This window comes from Paralichthys olivaceus, chromosome 7, assembly GCF_024713975.1.
Source record: "Paralichthys olivaceus isolate ysfri-2021 chromosome 7, ASM2471397v2, whole genome shotgun sequence".
NCBI lineage: Eukaryota > Metazoa > Chordata > Actinopteri > Pleuronectiformes > Paralichthyidae > Paralichthys > Paralichthys olivaceus.
Window position 1 is genome coordinate 3,389,833 of NC_091099.1, and position 17,265 is coordinate 3,407,097.

A 17,265-nucleotide genomic window follows, 5' to 3' on the forward strand; every position below is an offset into this window, starting at 1 on the left:
AAGTGCATAAAGGTTAAGATGAAGGAGAAGACAAGAACAGCAAAGGTGGAGAAACAAGGAAGCAGAGGATTTAATGAGGAGGATACACACACACACACACACACTCACACAAGTCATTCAAATCCCTTTGGTGTAGACCTCTTCACAATAATAATACCCGGGTCAATAATATTGGAAAATGGAAAAAGCGATTAACATTTTGAAGTTCAGGTCGATGATGCACAGTGAGCTGCCGAGAAAACGCCAGAATGAGTTTACTGTGCTGATGTCAGAGGGCGGAGCATGCACTGTTTATCGACCAATCACAGGAGGGTCGCAGATGATAGTGCATGATGCAAAATGTAAAAAGAAAGAACGCAGAGTATTGACTCTTTTGTGGTAACCCTGTTTTTCTCCGTCTGTCTGTATGTGGCTTTTGTACAAAGACAAAAATCCTCTAAACAGCTTATATTCTGATTCTGAAAAATAAACCTCGACAGAAAACATAAAAAATATACCATTATTGCTTGAAAACCAATTTGAATCATCTTATTTTTGTCCTCCTTTATGTTTTTTCACGCGGTTGGAGTCAAAATTAACTCGAGAAATGGGCCCCCAAATGCTTAAGACCGCCCCTGGATACAACCTGTTTCAGCAAAAACGTTTCACGCTCGAGTCAGATGAGATTTTTATTTAGCAGTGCTGAAGTTAAACATGCTCATAGAATATTAACAGTTTCTTGAACATGTGCTGCATATGAACCAAACCACAAAAATCCAGTTCATCAATGAAATGATTTCACATCAGACTCGGGAAAGCTCCTAAAATCCCAGCACATCAGTAACACACACACACACACACACACACACACACACACACACACACACACACACACACAAGAGAGAGAGATAACTAGTTCTCTCTGTATCCAGGACACAGGCTCTTATCATCTTAATTAGCTTTGCACTCGATCTCTGGGTCTGAACACACTGAGCTACTTTCTCTTTTGTTTTCTCCACAATTAACACTTTGAAAGAACAATGATATCTGATGTGATAAAGCTTTAATGGAGCAGTGAGAGGAACATATTCTACAGTGCTGCGTAAGAGTCACATGAAGGTCTGGGTGTGTATCCTCTTATAGAATAGTAATGTGTTGGACTCATCTCGGGCTGTAACTCAGGGATCAATAACAGCAGCTGCTTTAAGTGTCGGTGCAGCTCCAGGGCAGCAAAGTGCTCTGATGAATGTCAGAGTCGATGGAAATCATGTGTAAAAGTCAGGATGTGCGGATTGTTGGGTGGATTTTGTTCAAGTCATAAAACAGCGAACACGTTAAGAGAAGACGTAAAGAGAGTTGGTGAATAGGATGTAAAATACGCATCGATATCTGTAAAGGGGGGGGGCAACAAGACAGATGTCCGGTCCCAGGTGGATCACAGGTTTGATTCCCGGACAGCTAAGTATGGTTAAAGCAGTTGAAGGTGTTTCCTGATCTGAGCCGCTGGAGCTACAAGTTTGAACACTGAACTGCAGGATGGAGTCTGTGCGTAAATGCGCACTGCACCGGTCTCTCTGGATGCCTCCATCCCGCGCACCCTCACTCACACACCCGCCCCGTGAGGCTCACCACCACCTCCCCATACTCACATCCAAAATCACCGAGATGCCTCTCCGCGGCTCCGGGGCGAAGAACTGCTCCTGCGCCACGGCCACCTCCTCCTTGCTGGAGGCGTACTCCCGGCTGGAGATGTTCTTGTCGCTCATTTTGGTGACGATCCAGCGGACGAGCCCGTCGATTCCACCGGGCTGGGCGCCGCTGTTTCCGGACTGCGCTGCCGTCGCGGACTCGCTGTCCTGACCGGCTACGGGGTTCGGCTGCTCGCGGGTTTCCTGGGCTCGAAGTTTGGCTTGTTCTTTGTTCAGCAGTTTGTGGACTCCGTCCCGACAGTAGCGCGCTGCCTGCTCACACATCCTTTTGCTGCGGAGCGCTCATGCTGGGCTCTATGGGGGAGAGAGAGGAGCCCCCACCCCTCAGCTGCCCTCTTACATCACAGCACCCAACCCCAGAACACACCCACCCTACACCCTGCATCCCCATAATGTTAACGACAGGAGGAGAAGTTCATTCATTCATCTCGAATTAAACACCAACATTTGATGCAACTGGAACAGAAACCTCAGGGAATGTAACAGGAAAGAAAGATTTCACAGTTTAAGCTTCAGGATCTCCAGTTTTTACAGCTCTCACATTAAATATTGACCCATATAGTGAAAAGTAGTTGGTATATGCTTGTGGGGACTGATATTTATCAGGTTTGGAGAGTTTACCGTGACTCATTTTCATTTGGTGCAGCTCCTGCAAAGTAAAACACAAAGAAGCTGTTGTCAGTTTTTGTTTGTTTTCCTCATTGTTACCTTCCCCTTTTTGCAGAAACAATAACGCTGACAACTGACAAGGACAGAACTCAGGGCGGACGTGAGGCAGTCAAAGAAAAAAGGTTTATTCACAATATTTCAATTGAGGTAAACAACAGAAGTAGGTTTGAAAAATTTGGGGGAAGGAGGAACTGTGGCGGATGTGCCGAACAAAATAAACAAAGTACAACAAAATAGGGTCAAGGTCAACTCTATCTGCGAGGAAAGAAAAAGAAAACAAAAGTCCTGACTATCTACAAAAGCGTCTGAAAATAATAAAAGTACAACAGTTGCAACAACATGTAACCTGGTGTAGTAACAATTCTTCCTAAGTGCGTGAATGTATAGGGCACCCCAGCCTTACCTCAGTTCTACCTTGGGACAGAGTCACTGTATGCATGTGCTTATTGTCTGACAGAAACTGAAAATGTCCACTGTTGTTGAACAAAGACAATAATACACAGTAATAGTCACAGTAGGAGGTTTGGCCCACGAGCCATGAGTGACCCACAATGGGAAGATCAGAGGATTTTCTCATGGAGTAAAGAGGAGTGTGTCTCAATGTGTCGCTCCAGGGACGCTCCTGTGTGTGTGTGTGTGTGTGTGTGTGTGTGTGTGTGTGTGTGTGTGTGTCAGATCTAACCTTTGGTAATGAGCGTCTCTCCCAGGTCTGCCCTTCAGTTCAGTAGCTCGTCTTGCCTGCAATGTGCCATGAGTCGAACAGTGCACAGGCAGGTTGGGACAAATGATCTTCTTGTGTAAAGTTGACTGTTGACACTTAAACACTCAGGTTATCAAAAATGTCCATAAGACAAAAAACGCAGGTATTTTAAGTGTCCCGCCTCTTTGCTGGAGCATTATAGACTTGACATGATTGCCCCCATGTGGACATGACGGTGCATTGACAGGAGACGACAGGGCTTTTCTCTGCAGAATGCTTTATTTAGTATATTTAAGATTAAGGATTAAGATTTGCCATTCATGTTAAATAGAGCATTAATTATAAAACTCAGGCTTGAAGTCTCACAATGCAATAAAGTCCCTTTGCATGTGTGTGATTGTCTGTGGATCTCTCTCTAAGATGAATCTGGATGGTAGCCCGTCAGGTAATAGACCCATGAGCAAGGCGTGCTGTGGCCCTGAGAGCGCAGGCTGGAGATGGTCAGCTTGCCTAACCAGGGCCCCGGGAGGCCTTTTGCAGGGGCCTCAAATGACACCAGGACGTTTTGTGTCTTTTTGGAGGGGATGGTGTCGACTCCCTTCACAATAAAGGCGGGGTTGTTTACCTGTAAGATGAGGGTCAGTGAGGCCTGAGTTAGATCCATTACAGATTAAATAATAATCCTATTTAAGGGGGACATATTCTGCTCATATTCAGATTCATCACTTTCCTCAGACTGTGTATTGCTGCAGGTCTTATTTTCAGCCTCTGTCTCAAACACTTGGTTTTAGCTCCTGTCTCTTTCAGAACTTCTACATTCTACATTCATTCTAGATAACTCACAAGCTTCAAATGTCTCCCTCAAACATTTTGTTTAAGATGTAAAACTGTCTGTGTCTGTGTCCATGATAAACTGGAGTAACAGCAGTTAGATAAGCAGGACTGCACCACACTTCAACTGTTCAAAGTCTCATCAGCTTGTTCATACTGGCTGCCAGAGCACACAGTGTGAATGTCTCAAACAAAGTGACCCTTAGTTTATCTCTCTGAGGAGTTAAACAAATGCTTAGATGTTCAGCACTGGAATATTATCATTCCTCAGGTGCTAATGCTCCTCCTGAGACGTCATAACTTCTGTTCCACTCTTTTCAAGTTTTATGAACAAAGTTGTTTACCTGATAAGATAAAGAGATGGTCTGCAGGAAGACGTTCTTGAAGGGGATCGTGATGTTGCGACCCGCCCTGATGCTGAACGGGCCCTGGGCTTTGGGATGGGTGCAGTTCCCATGTAAGGGAAAGATGTATTCGCCACCGATGGCTGAGGTCAGGCTGAGCTGGGCCCTCACTTCCCCCAGCTGATGAGGCTCGAAACAAACCTCCACGCCAACCTCGCAGCCGGCCTGGAAGCCCGGTGAAGCACTGAGGCTTTTGTCCACGGTGAAGTCCGGGCAATCAGTCTGGAGGAGAGAGATAAGGAGGAGAGAATGTTTGACGGCAAATAAATGGTTGTTATACCGGTGCTATTTGATCATTTTCAAACATGGATTGCTCCTTTTGAATGAAAATTTCAGTCCTTGTGACTCTGATGTCACAGGCACGGTCTGATTTTTCATTACATCCTGTCTCCAAGTTAAATAAAGCAAATGTCAGCATGTGAGTTCCACAGCACATCTCAGAACAGTTTTCACTGCTCTTTACAGCACAAAGATAAATCAAATGTCAGCATGTTCAGATTTGGTCCCACACTCCATTGTTACCTTGCACATGTATTCTGTTTTGAAGCGGGAGTAGTTGATGAACTTCACAAACACAGAGTGGCTGTTGCCCAGTGACGTGTTGAAGAGGACGGTTTTCTCTGGTGGTGGAGGCAGAGCTTTGAGAAGCAGATCGTACTGGAAGAGGCCCAGATCATTGCTACACAGAGTGAGCTGGGCCGTGGATTCTCCTGCACACAGAGGCTGGTACTCGAAGCTCAGGGAACCCTAAAGAAAACACACACACACATGCAAGAATTAAACTTACTGTGATTTTGAAATACGGTGAACAAACAACATTGAATGGATTTGTAAACATAGCACAGACGTTGTCCTGTGCTCTGTTATCACCTTGGACTGTCCGGGCACAGTGTGCTGTTGTGGGGCACTGATGTCGGCACATTTACACTCGCTGGTGAGGCAGGTAGCGTTGGTCAGGGGGTTCTCCACCTGTACAGTGGCCGAGGTCGTCCGGCGGACAGTGCTCACCAACTTGATGGTGGACAAGACTCCTGGAGAAGTGGCCTTGAAGGTTAAGATGTAGAATATGTACTCGCCTGTCACCTTGTTAAGAAATGTCACCTGAGGAAAAGAGTCAAGTTAAAGATAAAACCCAGAACTTTATCAGAGCTCATCTCAAATGAGGGTGTGTATGATCAAACCTTGGCGTTGTACTGCCCCTCTCTGTATGTATAGAAAGACATCTTGTAGTTGGCCTTGGACAGAGCAGGCACACTGATGTACTTTGGACCCTCCAGAGACACTGTGGCATCTGGTTTGTCAGGCTTCAGTATGTTTATCAGCACAAGGAACCTCAGAAAAAATAAATAGATGTTACATTCACATTCAGCACTCACCACCATGATTTATTTCTCTTTTGTTAAAGGGGTAAGAGGGTTTCCTCCACATTTTCAGATGGATTTTGGGAAATTTAAAAACCCTGTCACCCTGTTTGAAGAAGTGAAGAACAGCTGGTACTGCCTGTTCACTGGATCGATAACAATGACAAATGTCAAACAAGACAACATGTGAATGGTCACTGGTACTGATAACACCTGGTATTATTAGAAGCCTCATTTGTTCATGTTACCCTGTCCCTCACATGCATGTGCAGTATAAATAATCAACTGGTGCATTTTGACCAAAGTGGTTGTGACTGAGAATAATTATTATCAGTTACAGTTGAGTGAGTTTGTACCTCTGTTCCTTGGACAGCCAGTTGTGTACAGGGAGCGACTGTGTGTGTAAGGTCTTGGCAGGAAGCTCACACACAACAGAGTCCTCTGCCTTGGGAGGATCTGCGGTTCCCTGCAGCAAGTACAGCACACCTGTCCCATCAGGGTAAGAGACGAAGACAGACCCCTGAGGACATTAAAAAAGAGAAGTGTAAGAAGTTAATGTTTGAGATTGAATTCAAGTCACACTGTCTATTAATAACAACTGGTTTTGTTGGTATGTCAGTGTTCCAGTACCAGGTGTTTCTTTCCATCAGCAGTCATGGTCAGCGGTCTGTAGGTGATGTCATATGTTTTACTCTGCAGAGCTTTGAGGGTCACACAGGGCGCCGCTAGCCACTGCTTTCCTTCAATGACGGGTCGGATGCTGCAGCACTGGTTTGTGGGGTTTAACAGCGTCAGGGTTTGAGTGTGAGAGCCACGTACTTGGCAAACAAAATTCACCACCTATAGAGAAGAAGAAGAAGACAGCAGAGGGAAATTATAATTCCATAGATGTTTGAAGAGTCACTGATTGTCACTGAAACTCTAATCTAAAGAAAATGGAGCATTAAGCACCACCCACTTACATTAAAGCAGAAGAACTTCACCCTGAGTCACCAATCAGCTAACTGAATCAGATTGCCAGTGATCTGTAAATCTGTCAACCCTCACTGTCTGTTCCAAAAGGAGCCGAATCAAAGTCATAAATTATCTGATTTGTTTTTTTAAACATCTCTGCAGTGAGACAGCTTTTATCTTTTATACCAACTGGGCCTTGAGATTCATCCAATCATTGTCTTTTGCTTAATTGATTTCCCTCTCCAGGGATATATTAGCTGGAACAGGAAATAAAGCCCAAGTTTTTGTTTGAAGAACAGGTTGTGTAACTGTCATTTCACACTGAAATATCCTTTTTTTAATACCATCAGTCAATAAAGACTCACTCTTTAACTATTTATGTTGGACAGAGAGATGACGTCTGTAGTTTGAAGGGAAATATATTTAAATATAATTAACTTTGTTTTGCAGGGAGATAAATGTATGAAAATCATTTGGTTAATTCAAAACTCTAAATTGAGAGTAGTTGTTTGTCTGTGTGTCGGTCCTGTGATACACTGGAAACCTGGCTGTACTTAATGTCAGCTAGGATTGGCTCCAGCCCCCTTGGTAATTAAATAATGGATGGCTGTATTTCTCTACAGTGAGTATGTGAACAAAAACAAAAATGCACCAGTCAAACCTCTTTGCCAGCGGAAGCTGCAATGCAGGAGCCTGTCACGGTGAGGGTGAAGGGTGAGGAGCGGTTCTCGATGAAGCAAGACAGGTTCTCGTATCTTGTGTCATTACTCAGGTCCTTGGGGGCAAAAGTCAGATCAAAAGGAACCTTCATGCCAGGATTGATGCAGCCTTTAGCCGGCGAGATAGACAACTCTGCAGGGAAGCTCCTCGATTCCCAGTGGAACCTGGCAGACACATATAAATTAGGCTGTCATCTCAGAGAGCAGGATTTAAATCCAATATATACAGACTTCAGATTCTATTTTAATAATATTACACAACTCTGCAGTAAAACAATATTGTGTATCTGTGTGTGGATGCATCCCTGCTGCAGTTTGTTTGTGTTTTCACAAGTGTCCTTGTGGGGGTTTTAGCTCCGCGACAGATTAATGATAATAAGAGAATCACCCTGGATAATCTGCAGTGCATCATCTAAACTTACCTCGCAGGAATGTCTCCGGTGTTTGTCATAACAATCCTCTTCATCGCCTGGCCCCGCTGAACGACAGCTCCAAAAGCCAGGTGATCCTGATCCAGCTGGACCTCCACACCCTGACAGTTTCAATTAGAATTGCACCAAACCATAAAAGACGTTGCAGAGCAGATAAACTTAATTTAGCGCTTGTTGAGAGAAGAAAACACATTGCATCATTTGCACCAACTTGATAAAATAGCAGGAAATGTATTGATTTACATGACAGCTGCCTTGGATGGTCAGCAGAGGGTGTAACAGGCCTGAAATCTCTGCCTGCAGCTCAGCTTTGAAGGGAGGTAGGTGCTGATGAGGAGAGAACTGGATCTCAACCTTACAAGATCCACCACAGGCCTTCAGGTTCAGTTTACCTGCTGGACTGAACGACAGATCCTGAAGGAGGAGAGGAAGAGAAGAAGTGAAGATTAGTTCTGCCTGTATTCTAACCATCATGTTATCATGTGTGTGTGTGTGTGTGTGTGTGTGTGTGTGTGTGTGTGTGTGTCCTACCTTTGGGTCCAGTGGTGTGTTTGAGTTGAGCAGCAGGGTGAAGGAAAGGTCTGCACGGCTGCGATTGACCAAAACCACCTGTTTTTTCACCTTCTGACCTGACATCAAAGATCCCAGTTTCACCTCTCTGTGCTTTGGATCCTCCACCTCCAGCTAAGATAAGATAATTAACATCCAGTGTAAATAGATTGAATACAACACATTCATAGATTATACAGTCTAATGGATCAAGTCAGTGGACTCTATTTAAAGTAGTGGAAAACCTATGGGATACACCCGTTAACCAAGAGACAACAGTCTTTCTCCAACTGTTTTCCTATATCATATCAAAATCTATATCTCAGGTGTAACTATATATCTACTGATACCTTTATTGTATATCTATATTCATATATAGTCTATGGGCTATCTTTGGTATATATATGAACACATCTATATCTACTGTTTATCTATGGTATATCAATATATCTAAATACATAATTCTGGTATCTTTGTTTTCAATAATAGATATATACATTTGACTTCAGGACACACACGTCTTTCTCACCTTTATCTGGATCCCTTGTCCGTGTATGTCCACCTGTTTCGTAACGCAGTCGTTTAGAATGAAAGTGAGCCTCTCGTGGTATCGAGACGCCTCTCTGGGATAGAAGGTAACTGGGACCTCCATCACAGCACCAGGTAACAAAACATCAGGCTTGAAGTTTATCTCCAGGTAGGAGGTGTTGTTGAACTGGCTCTGGACTCTGATGAAGAAGTTAAGCATGTTTTAAAAAACTTGACATCTCACATTCTTTCCATGAATAAAAACAAATCTTACTGCACACACACACACCCACCTGATGTCTAGGTTGCCTTTGTTGCTGATCACCAGAGTCTGGGATGGCGGCACCATACCAGGACAAAAGAGCAAGCACTTGCCAAAATTGAATTCGGTGAAGGAGAAATCCAGGCTCGGTGCTACAGCCCTGCCTTTAACCACAGAGGTAAATGTTGGTCCATGTTTTACCTGATGAGATGAAAGAGAAAACAGGACAGAATAAGGGATTTCAGAAGATTGATACCTCCATAAAACCCCTCAAATCTTATCTGGGTAATGAGCATCACCCACCTTTACACTCAGCCTGACATCCTGAAGGTAGCAGTTGCCTCGGGGACAGAACGAGAGCGACCCGGGCAGCTGTTTTCCAACCTCAACAGTAGCATTATGTGGTTTTGCCTCCAAGTATTTCAGCAGCTCACGGGGACCTTCTAGCTCAAAACTCACTTCCAAGCTGAATCTCGCCAGGTTGGTCACCAGAAAATGAATGGTGTTTTGATTTGAAATCCCAACCTGCAGATAGTGAACACACAGCAATAAAGCTGATGTCATGTTTTAGCTTTACACACATGACCTTGCAAATGTCTATGAAGTGAAAGTGTGCGCACCTTTCCAAAGTCCAGAGTGTCTTTGTGGTTGGAGTCGATCTTTCTGAGGCCCCCGTCTGGATTCTCAACTTGAACCAAAGCGCTCATGGTGAAACAGTCGGCTTTCAGAGTGAGTGTGAGCGGCTTTGACCTTTTCTTCACCTTCAGAAGCAATCTACAGCTCACATAGCCCTCCAGGCAAGGCCTGAAGAACACAGACAACGGCAACCTGCACCAAAAAGTTCACAACAATTTTCAAACCACGTTTATTAGACTAAGAATTTTGCAAACTCACACAGAAGAACATTTCTTTTGCAGTGGATTCGTTTTGAAGTGAATACCTTCATATGTGTTTATATTTACAGTAAAGATTAATATAGTGGGATTAACCTGTCTTTAGGTGAAACTGTGCCACTCATGGGCTGCACAATGATGTTGGACTGCTGGTCTTCACAGAGCAGAGATGACTGCTGGACCGAGAAGTTAAAAGGCTCCTCCTCTCCATTCACCAGATCAACTGTCTGCTCCACTTCACGACCTGTACACACGCACACACAGCATTCTGAGTATTCACGAAGCACAGTAGCTACAAATCCATCCGTTGACCCGAGCTTGGGACACGGAGGTAGCCGGCCGCATCGAGTTTTCCACACGTGCCTCTCCACAGCCAAATAACCTGATGCAGAGTGAGCCTCTCTCAGAAGGACGGTGTTATACATAAAACTTGTGTTGCAACTTGAAAATGTGTGGATGTTTATAACGTACCAACAAGTAACTCTCCCAGGTCAAGGTGAGGTCTGCTGAGATACACAAGTGGTTCTCTGGTCTTGCCCACACACAGGAAGGGAAGCGACAGCGACAGAGTCTCAATCACAAAGCTCCAGAACGACTCCACCACATCCAGCCGCTCAGCTACATATTCGAAACACATCTGGAAACAAAGAGAATGGATATAGAGTATGTAAGGATGACAATGAAGAAAACTAGAAATACAATCTTGCAATTGTACATCTTCAGTCTACATGCATTTTCGTTCCAGACTTGAATGAGGTCACTGTGACCTCTGACCTTTGAAATATAATTATTAATCTTTAAGACCAAACATGTTATGTGAGGCCAGCATGATCTTCATGTTTGACAACTCAAATCTAATCAGCTGCTTTGTCAGTCTAAATTAACATTTGTGCCAAATTTTAAAGGATTTTCTTGAAAGTGACAGATCTGACAGACAACCCAAAAATATAATGCCTCTGGCCACCGACTGTTGTCAGATGAAAATGATAGGGATACATGTGAGAAACGGAGGATGGGATGAACCAACTAGAACAGATTGCATAAGATGAGTTGAACTAAAAATGTATAAAACTAAATTGAATTAAATTCAAATTGGATTAAATGGAAGAGCAGTGCAGCTATGATTAGAAGGTTGGGGACACGGGAAGATGGGGACAATGAAACACTAATGAAACAATTTAAAATGAGAAGAGAGACTGAGTTTGATTGATGAGGTGAATGAGATGACACTGTGGGAAAACGGAAGAGAAACATTGGGTGTGCATCTTTACCTCCACTTGCTTCCCTGGCAGAATGGTGCCACGTGGGGTGAGACAGCGAAACAAGCCGCCACCTACATCTTCACACTTCCACTTGTAAGAGTAACGTTTATCGGTTGGGTTCAACACCGCAAAAGATCTGCAGAGTGAAAAAAAAACAAAACAAGAACACACAATGAAAGTAATGAAAGTTTTAGATGGAGATAAAAAGCTTTCAACTCCCTCTCTCTGTCTGTTACCGTGTCAATGGCACAGAGAGGCCGACAGCGTTGAACTCTATGATCCTGATGTTGGGATCGAGAAGATTCTTGAATTCACGGTTCCTACTGATGTAGTCTGAATCCTCAAGGTCAAAGTGGTAGAGGGACTGAACACTGCGGCTGCACACTGGGATACAGGGAGCCTGATCCTCGTCCTGCAGGTTTGGAATACTGAAAGAAATGTACACATAAACGTGTCCATGTAATTATTTTTTCATCAAATATTCTCTTTAAGTCATATCATAATGGGGACATGTTTGTGTATTTTTGCCTATGTGGTATTTTTCACCTCTAAAATGAAATTAACCTAAATTGAAAGAAAGAAAGAATTGAGAACCCAGGACTTCAGAGAGAGAAATTAAAATCCTGTAAGTTTTCCTAGACTGAAGTTTAAGAAGTAGTTACTGTATCATCTTGACATTGTATTCACCTGCAGAGCAGCCTGCCCTGAAACTGGGCCACCTCCAGAGGTGAAAAGCCAACGCTGAAGTTCTGCGTGGAACCAGGCTCAATGAACCCGATGCTGGGTTCCACAGTGAAGGGTGGCAGCTCAGGGCTCCCCCTCACAAGAGACATCACACTGGCCACCGCCCTGGTAGGACGGGCTCCAGCTGACGCTCCTGCTGACCTGCTCTGAGGTCGAGAAACGGGGATCTCACCTGTTAAAGATGACGCAATCGCACATTTAACCATTTGAGCATTTATCCAATTTCATCCTCCAATTCTAAAGTATTCAAATGTAAATAGTTAAGAGCTTATAAATGCTATGATCAAGGTTAATCAAGTGTTTGATGCTGTTGTAATACCTCTTTGGTCATTGACTGTGTTACTGCTCAGATCCATGACAACCTGCCAGGAGTATTCCAGTTTCACACCACCCTGATTCACTAACTGCAGTCTGCACACACACAAACACACACACATTGAAGAGGTACCAATTTTTTTCTGGTTTGAAAACCTGTTTGATTATCAGAACAATATAGATGGATTGATACAACCATCTATTCTACGTTCACTTTGAGCCCATATCATCATTTTTGATTATCAGTAATTCAGTTAAGATTTGTTTAATGAAGCATGTAGTGTACACAATTCCTCACTTACTGGTGGAGTCTGCTTTGATAAATCATGGTGTCCTCGAAGTGGATGCTGGCGTCGTTGCAGGTGAACTTCACATAGTCACAAACTGCGCTGATACGCAAATCCAACTCCCACTGCGAGCCGTCCACCACAGAGCAGCAGGGCTCAGGGTCTGTCGTTGTCACCTGCATACACAGACATCGACGCTCAACAAAAAATGTTGACTGGTAACCTTCTATTTAACATCACAGTCAACATGTGTACCTTATTCTTCACAGGTTGCTGTGATTGTGCTGTAGAATCCTGCTTTGAGCCACTCTGCCACTGGACTGTCCTCTGTTGGTCGTCCCAGTCAGCCACCTCGTCTACTGGCTGCTGGAACTCCACCTGGCAAACCTTGCATCTCATTGGCTGGCGGTTAAGAGTCACTGGCTCGTTGGAGCTAAAGGTGACAGTCACTTCTTTAGAACAACCAGCATGAAGGTGTCCCAGCTGTAACAGAAGCACATTATTTTTTATTATTTTATTTTTTCAAATCTCAAATCTACAGACACACGTTCCTTCCTTCAGTATCATACCTGCGGGGAAAAGACGACATGAGGTCCAGCAGGAGGCCACTCAAACTTCACCACCTGGTTGCTGCTGTGGTTCGTCATGGTGAAACTCTCTTGGTAGGGACAGTGTACATGACAGTCACCAAAATTCAGCACCTCATAACTATCTGTGAGAGAGAAATGTTGCAGGATAAGAATCAAGCTTTTGAGTTATTAAATCACTACACAGGGAGTGAACTCAACACTTTATCACTGTACATAGTTAACCTTTATGCTTATCAGTCCCTTCCACATGTTGTGTCTATTTTCTTCTCTCCCGTCTCCTTTTGTCTCTTACCTCTCTCATCACAGTCTTGATCCATTTCCTGTGATGACTGGGCGATGTTGTCAAGAGAGACAATTTGCTGGTAAGTCTCTCCAGTCACTTGTATTACGGTATCGCTGCACTGGTTGTCCTCCACCTGCAGTGTCATCTTGGCCTTGACACTCAAGGGCTCATCAGAGCAAAAACTGACTTTTAACTCCACCTGTTCATTAACATTCAGCTTCAGAGTGGCTCTGTGCACCAGTTGATTGTCTGTGGATGAAGGAAAAGAGGATGGTAGTGTTACTAACTATTACACTCTCATTTCTCTTTGCTTGTTGCAGTTGTTGTAGTAGTACCTGAGTCAGTAGAGCCCTGCAGCTGTGTGCAGTGGACTGAGCAGTGAGTGTTGCCTGGAGTAGCTTTGAGGCTGAACACACCATGTTTATCCAGCATGTCAATCTGAACCTATGTGACAAAGACAGAAAAGAATTGATTTACAAAGTCATCTTATCAAATGTATTATATTCATGTGAGTATTGTAAACAGATGGGATTTCTGTTGTTGTGTAATGTTGCTAAAATCAGTTTTTGGAGAGTATTTTTCTGAAGACCCAGATCAAAATGTTTTTAAAGAGTCGTGTTTTACCTGAGCTGCAACATTTCCATCATTCAGCAGCACCAGGGGCAGAGTATTTCTTCGCCCGACTAATTCTCGTCTGAACTGTAACATCGGGTCTCCTCCGCTGCTCCTCAGAGCTGGACACAGCACACACACACTGGGCAGATTACCCTCTCCCACCAGGTCAAACTCCAGCACCTTGGTCTTGAATGTGGGTGTCGTTCTGGATCCAGCAGAGGAGAGACAAAGTGCAAAACGGTCAACAAAGACAAAAAAGAGGTGGAAGGAAATAAAAGACCAAAGTAGACGACACAGTCATGCACTCATACCTGCTGGTTCCCTCCACTGTGGCCTCGAACACAGCACTGTATAGCTGCATTGACTGTGGTGTGAAAGTGACCACAGCGAATGAGTGAGACTGGCTGGGGATGTTCAGTGTTGTGGCAGACAAATCAAAAACCTCCACATTACGGGACGACTGTAAGGAAACAAAGGTTATTTTTTACCCACTGTACCACAATCATTGATAATTGATCACATCACATTCACAAAGCTTTACACGCCTTACCTTAGCACCACCATATTTGATGGACAAGCTGAGCACACAGGGCACCTTGCTGCTGTTGGTGAGTTTGAAGCGAGCTTGAGCAGTTCGCCTGACCTGGACATTGTTGAAGAGAAACTTGTTCTCATCCAGGACGTAAATGCCTTCAGCATCGTTAAACTGCTCAGAGGAGAGCTGACTGCTGTCGTGACACAGATGATGCTCTTCAAAGATGGACGCTATGTCTAATGCGATGTCTGGGAAACAAAAGGTCAAATTATTTAAATAAAAAGCACTTGTGTGGATCTGAGCCCTTTGGAAAGAAGCCACAATCTTGTTAAACAATCAAATAAGACAGAATCAGATCACCGGCTCCTACCTGGCTTGCAGACTTCAGCCAGCAGTCTGTATGGTATGCCCTCAGGCTGGTCTGTGGGGTCACGGTCACTGATGTCAATGAGCAAACCCTGGTTCCAATTGCCCAGCTGGTCAGCAGCACAGTCCACTGTCAGCACCTGCTGAGACCTTGGCTGCAGGGTCCCTGTGCAGGGAGACACTGAGAAGACCCCCAGCGTGAGGCGATTCTGGAGGGGACACATGAGGGAATCAGAGGAAGTAAGGAAAGATGCATCAGAAAACCCAAAGTGGAAAATGAGAAGAGTTGGTTTAAACGTGAAGCAAGAAAATGTTTATCATACACTCATAAAGATAATTGGAAAAGATTTTAAAAAATCAACAGTTTCCTCCTCACTAAGTTGTGTTAAATAGATATAATTAAAAATTATTGTACAACTATAACTGTATCAGGCAATTCCAAATATTTGACTTTCATCTGTTTTCAAGGAGGTTATTTAAAGAACTCAGCTTAAATTACAATGGCTGACTGTAACTAAAGAGACCAACTTCATTTAATTAGTTTACCAAGAACGTCGAGCACATGGTTCCTTTGATACATGTTTCTCATGTGTCTGTTCAGCTACAGAGTTTCACACTCAAAAATCACAAACTGTTAATGGTGTAATCTCCACCAGTCTCTCACCTGTGTAACATATAAATCCTTCTGGGAGGACTCGTGTCTCACTTTGGGTCTCCCTGAAATGCTCTCCTTCTTATCTGGACCCCTGAAGCAGAAGAGCAGGACACAACACACAGTCTGGTTTTAACATCTTCACCTAAAGTGGTTTTAAAATTATTGGACAAGTGCATGCGTGTGTTCTGTTCTCCTACCCTGGCCTCCCTGTTAGAGCAGTGTCTGTGAGCATACGGGAGATGTTGTAACGGGTCTCAAAGACCCCGGTGTTCTCGATAGTAAAGCTCTGGCTTTTCTTGCAGCCGTAGACCAGTGGACCGAAGTTAATGTCACACACAGGTGTGATCTTGTACCTGAAGAAGGACCAAAGGTACATTTATGGCAAGAATCTATTGTAATAAAATTTCATAATTACTTATTACGAAAACACGTTATATTTAACATGCCAAAATGAATCAAGCATTAACCTGGAGAAGACAGACTGGACTGAAAGCTTAATGGCTAAGATGGCTATGGCTTCGCCTCCATTCCCAATGTTGGGTTCAATCACCTGCAGAAAACAAGTCAGTTAGTCCCATCTCTCAATCACATCATTCAGTTTCATGAATGTTTTTGTTTAAGATGATGAAGGTAATCCAGTCAAATTTCAGTTCAAGACAAAAATCAAGAGGTGTCTGCTTCTTTAAAAATTTGATCCACAGTCTACTAATGGAAGTATGTTGTGCTGCCGTGACTTTGCTCCTGCTGTGAATTATCAAATAGGGAAGAACCTGACATGTCTTCACAGTCACAACATGAGTCTGGTTTTATGAACTAAAACCACTTTCTTTTAAACTTTGAAACAAAAGTCAAATCAAAATGATACAGACCTAAAAACCTGCTAACGAGGTTACAAAATAATTTTCCATTCAACTTTGACTTTGTGTGAACCTCCAGCTCTGTGATGATTAACACCAGTGAGCGGCTCATACCTGGCAGGACAGGATAGGTTGCTCTGTGAGTGAGACTTCAGTTTTGGGTTTGCAGAGGATTTGAATGGTTGTCGCCTTCTCGTGGGGCATTAGATTGCCACGCTGGGGGGACAGGGTGAAAATGGAGTCTAGGTTTGGCTGGTTTGGTTCCGTCTGCTTCAACATAAACCTAGAACAAAAGTGCAAAACAGTCACAAAACATTCACTTCAGGTTGAAACTCAGGCTAAGAACTGAAAACAAGGTGTGTCACTCACTTGTAAGCAATTTCATATTTTCCTTGGTTTTTCATCTTCAGAGAGAGTTTGTGCTCTTCAAAGACTTGAATGGTTCCAAAGTCTAGACATCCATCTGCCACAGAAACAGGGGTATACAGTATATGAATCATTTTCATTATTATGACATCAGTGCTGGGTGGGTGTGGGTGTTGAACGCTGTTACCTAACAACACGAACATGTGGAGTAAAATGTACGCTGTTAGTTTTTACCTGGTGAGATGTCCAGAGCTATATCATAGGATTCAGCTGCGACGTGTATGTTTTCAGTGTGTACGATACCGACAATCTTCTCAACGTCAGATACCTGAAACAAAACACACAACCTTTAAGTTACTTTACGTACATACAAACTGACATTCATACACTCTGACCACCTC

The 17,265-nt window shown here is 43.6% G+C and overlaps 2 protein-coding genes across 4 annotated transcripts in view; both read right to left on the reverse strand.

The window, feature by feature from the left end:
* necab2 (N-terminal EF-hand calcium binding protein 2) overlaps window positions 1-2,006 on the reverse strand; it is an 87,744-nt gene extending 85,738 nt beyond the window's left edge. The window contains exon 1 of one of the 2 annotated variants that reach the window (XM_069528260.1): window positions 1,629-2,006. In XM_069528260.1, coding sequence (XP_069384361.1) covers window positions 1,629-1,952 — 324 coding nt within the window. In that variant the 5' untranslated portion in view covers window positions 1,953-2,006. The remainder of the gene's footprint in view (window positions 1-1,628) is intronic. The other variant, XM_069528259.1, reaches the window with a different exon arrangement.
* A 1,311-nt stretch (window positions 2,007-3,317) lies between these two features.
* Window positions 3,318-17,265, reverse strand: part of hydin (HYDIN axonemal central pair apparatus protein) — a 54,203-nt gene continuing 40,255 nt past the window's right edge. For both annotated transcript variants that reach the window (XM_069528257.1, XM_069528255.1), the window contains exons 59-94: window positions 17,099-17,192; window positions 16,868-16,961; window positions 16,613-16,781; window positions 16,109-16,191; window positions 15,839-15,994; window positions 15,651-15,732; window positions 14,991-15,195; window positions 14,636-14,868; window positions 14,397-14,545; window positions 14,095-14,290; window positions 13,806-13,914; window positions 13,480-13,719; window positions 13,167-13,309; window positions 12,853-13,080; window positions 12,613-12,773; window positions 12,315-12,406; window positions 11,939-12,167; window positions 11,488-11,679; window positions 11,261-11,387; window positions 10,461-10,626; window positions 10,086-10,233; window positions 9,717-9,924; window positions 9,400-9,621; window positions 9,128-9,297; window positions 8,836-9,034; window positions 8,289-8,441; window positions 8,001-8,171; window positions 7,749-7,858; window positions 7,269-7,491; window positions 6,284-6,493; window positions 6,010-6,173; window positions 5,474-5,624; window positions 5,163-5,393; window positions 4,815-5,039; window positions 4,233-4,514; window positions 3,318-3,682 (exon numbers count right to left, since the gene is read on the reverse strand). In XM_069528257.1, the coding sequence (XP_069384358.1) occupies window positions 3,473-3,682; window positions 4,233-4,514; window positions 4,815-5,039; window positions 5,163-5,393; window positions 5,474-5,624; window positions 6,010-6,173; window positions 6,284-6,493; window positions 7,269-7,491; window positions 7,749-7,858; window positions 8,001-8,171; window positions 8,289-8,441; window positions 8,836-9,034; window positions 9,128-9,297; window positions 9,400-9,621; window positions 9,717-9,924; window positions 10,086-10,233; window positions 10,461-10,626; window positions 11,261-11,387; window positions 11,488-11,679; window positions 11,939-12,167; window positions 12,315-12,406; window positions 12,613-12,773; window positions 12,853-13,080; window positions 13,167-13,309; window positions 13,480-13,719; window positions 13,806-13,914; window positions 14,095-14,290; window positions 14,397-14,545; window positions 14,636-14,868; window positions 14,991-15,195; window positions 15,651-15,732; window positions 15,839-15,994; window positions 16,109-16,191; window positions 16,613-16,781; window positions 16,868-16,961; window positions 17,099-17,192 (6,225 nt within the window). In that variant the 3' untranslated portion in view covers window positions 3,318-3,472. The remainder of the gene's footprint in view (window positions 3,683-4,232; window positions 4,515-4,814; window positions 5,040-5,162; window positions 5,394-5,473; window positions 5,625-6,009; window positions 6,174-6,283; window positions 6,494-7,268; window positions 7,492-7,748; window positions 7,859-8,000; window positions 8,172-8,288; window positions 8,442-8,835; window positions 9,035-9,127; window positions 9,298-9,399; window positions 9,622-9,716; window positions 9,925-10,085; window positions 10,234-10,460; window positions 10,627-11,260; window positions 11,388-11,487; window positions 11,680-11,938; window positions 12,168-12,314; window positions 12,407-12,612; window positions 12,774-12,852; window positions 13,081-13,166; window positions 13,310-13,479; window positions 13,720-13,805; window positions 13,915-14,094; window positions 14,291-14,396; window positions 14,546-14,635; window positions 14,869-14,990; window positions 15,196-15,650; window positions 15,733-15,838; window positions 15,995-16,108; window positions 16,192-16,612; window positions 16,782-16,867; window positions 16,962-17,098; window positions 17,193-17,265) is intronic.